The following is a 3836-nucleotide window of genomic DNA, read 5'->3' on the forward strand; positions in this document are numbered from 1 at the left end:
AATTAAATTCAATGTCCTCCCATACTCCAGATGTTTACTCTAGCTCATCTCTGACTCTGTCCATCATTATCTCGGCAGATTTACCACCTGATAAGGAAGAGAATGTTTTAGAGATTTTACAAAAGCCCATGATAAGTTCTGGTTTCCCCATGTCAATTACTCGTCATATTATCCGCTCAATGCAGGAAATTTTCTTAGTTGTGGATGCTATAATTTATCATGAGGAGAGGGTAAAGCTGGATTTATTTATCAAGTATGTGGTGCCGATGAAGATAATTAAATGGCCATTAGAAGATGTGATGTTGAAACACTATTGGGGATGTCAAGTTGCTCGTGACAAGACCTCTGTTGATTTGGTAGAGCCTTGAAAAGAAGGTACGTCTAACCAAAGATGTCAAAAAAAAGCGCTTCTTGGGAGGCAACCCATGATTTTGTATGAAAAAGTATATAAATTATTTCAAGCTGGCTGATATATTTAGTGTGTGCAAGAAAAAGAAAAAAAGGGATAGAATTTCTGAAAAGAAACAGTGAGGCAGAACAGTGATACGGGCAAATTATTTTTGAGATCCACGGTTTCGCGCTTGTGCGGGAATAAACTGAACAGCAGGACGGGCGGCTTCTACTTATCTATACTATACTATAATAAGCCAACATGGGTATATTTTGTAGTCTCACTTTTTACTCACGTTTTTTGGTTTCGTCTCGTCATGCTGGAGTTTAAAAACCGTGTCCGACTGGGTTTGGGCCCCAAATAACCAAATTTGGGGTGAAAATACCCTAAATAATGAAATACCAGAAAAATGGCCCTCACTGACCAATAGAGACGCAGCTCCAGTAGCGTTTTTATTTAAAAAAACAAAAACGCTACATCGTGTAGCATCTTCATCAAATTATTTTTTAAAAACGCTAAAACACTACTCCTAACAGCGTTTTGATTCTAAATTTTTTTGTAAATACTCAAACGCTACTTACAGTACTGTCGTCTCTAAAAGAAATTACTTTTTTCATTTAACTAAAACGCTACCTAAAAAAACATTTTAACTAAAGAAAACGCTAATGAACATAGCGTTTTGTTTGTTGATTTTTTTAACTCCCAAAACGCTACTCAATATAGCGCTTTTCACACAAAACGCTACTTAGAGTAGCGTTTTCCTCTCTTAAATTGCAGAAAGAGGCAGTAGCCTTCTGCCTCCAAAACCATTTCAGAGCAATTCACACCAATTACCACCACAAACAACTTTTAAACTACCAATTGAATGTAAATTGCATAAACAATATAAACCAATTCATAATAAGATAAAATTTAATTTATATCATAAATCATTCATACAATTTTCGCCAAATTCAAACAACCATATCAAATTGTACTTGAACAATAGTACTACAACAATAATAACAAATACAGAATCAACTGTCTCTCGATGAAGTCCCTCCATGCTTTCCCCGGCTCTGGAAATCTATCTCGTTCCTGTATCTCGTTGCTTTTCTTCGCCCCTTCTTCTTCTCCATATCGGGGTCATGCACAACTCTTGGGAAAGCAAGCTCTGTAGGATATCGAGGATCACCCTTGTTTGGAATTGGCTCAAAGATACCATTATAAATCTTTGACTGGTTCTCTAACTTGTACCAATCTCCAACAAACGCATGGAAGTTCATCTTCACATGTGAACAACATGCAATTACATGGGAGCAAGGGATTCTATAAGTTTGAAATTTTCCACAAGTACAACTAGACTCCATAAGACGAACCGTGTGTGTGTTTCCTCCTTTCAACCCATCCCTCCTTGTAACTACTTGGAATAACCAAGTCCCCCGATCAAATATCTTCACACTATGTCCCGTGGAATGTCTTACAGCACGGTTCAAGAAATGGGATGCATATTTGGTGAAAATCTGACCTTTTGATACTTGTGATGCAATCTCAAGACAACGTTGATCAAAGTACTCAACCGTCTTATGGAATAGTACTCACACCAATGAAGTAAGCGGGAGCCTCCGAGCGTCGACAATTGCTTTGTTCCAACTCTCAGCGTGGTTGGTAGTCATGATGCCAAAACGATGATGCTCATGGTCATGTGTCAGTGACCAGTTCCTTACTGGTTTGTCCTCAAACCATGTAAGTGCTCGGGGCTCTAGTGCCAACAACTCCCCCCATAGTAGTTCAAATTTCTTAGGCTGGACCTGATATGCCAACTCAACCAATCTATCCTTCAATCCAGCTTTCTTGAATTTGGTGGAAAAGTTTGTGGCAAAATGTCTCACACAGTACCGATGATGATTAAGTGGCTCACACCATCCCTCCTTCTGCATAGCTGCCATGATCCCTAAATGTTTATCAGAAATGACACATATCCCATGCCTCCGACCAACCACCAAGCTCCTCAACCTATCCATGAACCAATCCCAGCTAGAGTTGTTCTCCGACTCCACTATAGCAAACGCCAATGGTAGAATGTGACTAAACCCATCTACAGCTGTTGCACTTAGAAGAACACCCGGATATGGTCCATACAAATGAGTCCCGTCTATCAGTATGACGGGTCTGCAATACTCGAAGCCATCAATGCAGGGCTTAAAAGCCCAGAACAATCTCCTAAATGTCACTTCCTGTTCCAAATATATAACAAACATTACATTAGAAAATCAATAACGGCGTCCGGATACTTAATAAAATTGAATTAAATTACACAGTGATAGAACATACCTCTAGTTGGTCTGCATCATCCTCCCTAAATCACCAATCCACCTTCGTGGCCACATTGAAGGACTGAAGAGCTTCCATCAAATGTGGCAAGTCCTCGTATGATCCTTCCCACGAGCCATGAATATCCTCCATTGCAATCTTCTTTGCATTCCTAATCTTCTTTCGTCCCGGCTCATACCCAAACTTATCTTTAGCAGTGGCTAGCAACACCTTCTCCTTAATTGTCGGATCAGCAACAATTTGAGATTTAATCACTCCAGCAATCTCCGAGGATGTCAAGTTGGGATGGTCTCGTGTGATGGTAGTGCTCAAGCAACTATGTGGTCCTACACTCTCCATGATTTGAAATTTACCATGTGAACTTCTCTTTCTAGCTTTCAACTTCCATATGCAACCATCACTTCTATACTTGCACGCTACATACCAACTACTCGGATCTGATCGTATCACTCCAATCTCTAAATGATTCTGAATGTGGTATTATTTCACCACATGCATCAAATCCTCTTTCGTGTCAAATAACCTCCCCTCCTTCAACTCCAACAGGACCTCATTATTTGCAACCTCGACATCGTCGAATGAGGTCATCCTCTCTAAATGGGAAGTATCTACCGACATGAAGTTATCAACCACATCATGGTCATGTCTAAAACGACTACCACCCGAATCACGCCCACTACTCTTCTCCCCCACACTCGAACTACTCCTTAACAAATTCCCATCACAAGACAATTTCTTTACATAAATTCAACAAAAAATGGCATCCCTTTTGACACCAAAACACATTGTACATCATCATCATCTTCAATTGGTACAATCCCGAATTTCAAATCATCGGGATTTTTACACCTATAAAATAGCCTCAACCTACTACTACTATCAATCTTCAACTTGGAATGCAATAAAGCACATAAATTATCGAAATTCATAGACAAATCTAGCCTAACATGCTTCGAAACAGGTTTATCATAAACGAAACCTTCTAATTGAGATTGTATTATATTACCGTCAATGTATATCCATCCAAGAACCGTACTTCCAACGTTCGAACCCGAACCCGAAGCCATGATTGTATCTATGGAATGTTTGAAATATCAATTTGTTTAGAGATATGGCAGATGTGTGTATAGCT

The 3836-nt window shown here is 39.4% G+C and overlaps 1 protein-coding gene across 1 annotated transcript; it reads right to left on the reverse strand.

Moving 5' to 3' along the window:
- Positions 1–1407: 1407 nt before the first annotated feature.
- On the reverse strand, positions 1408–3043 carry LOC108201359 (uncharacterized). Its single transcript, XM_017369651.2, has 3 exons — positions 2747–3043; positions 1975–2607; positions 1408–1656 (listed from the first exon to the last, which is right to left on the reverse strand). Exons 1-3 carry the CDS (start codon positions 3041–3043, stop codon positions 1408–1410), a joined length of 1179 nt encoding a protein of 392 aa, XP_017225140.2.
- Positions 3044–3836: the final 793 nt, after the last annotated feature.

The sequence above is a fragment of the Daucus carota genome, chromosome 9, assembly GCF_001625215.2.
Source record: "Daucus carota subsp. sativus chromosome 9, DH1 v3.0, whole genome shotgun sequence".
In the NCBI taxonomy this organism is placed as follows: domain Eukaryota; kingdom Viridiplantae; phylum Streptophyta; class Magnoliopsida; order Apiales; family Apiaceae; genus Daucus; species Daucus carota.

What these genes read in the sequence shown, in the direction of transcription:
- LOC108201359 (XM_017369651.2), bottom strand. Translation starts at nt 3,043, where the DNA reads ATGGAGAGTGTAGGACCACATAGTTGCTTGAGCACTACCATCACACGA. An exon ending in CCTTCAATGTGGCCACGAAG is followed by an intron (nt 2,608 to 2,746) that starts GTGGATTGGTGA and finishes TATTTGGAACAG; the next exon opens with GAAGTGACATTTAGGAGATT. An exon ending in GGCTCCCGCTTACTTCATTG is followed by an intron (nt 1,657 to 1,974) that starts GTGTGAGTACTA and finishes TCACATGTGAAG; the next exon opens with ATGAACTTCCATGCGTTTGT.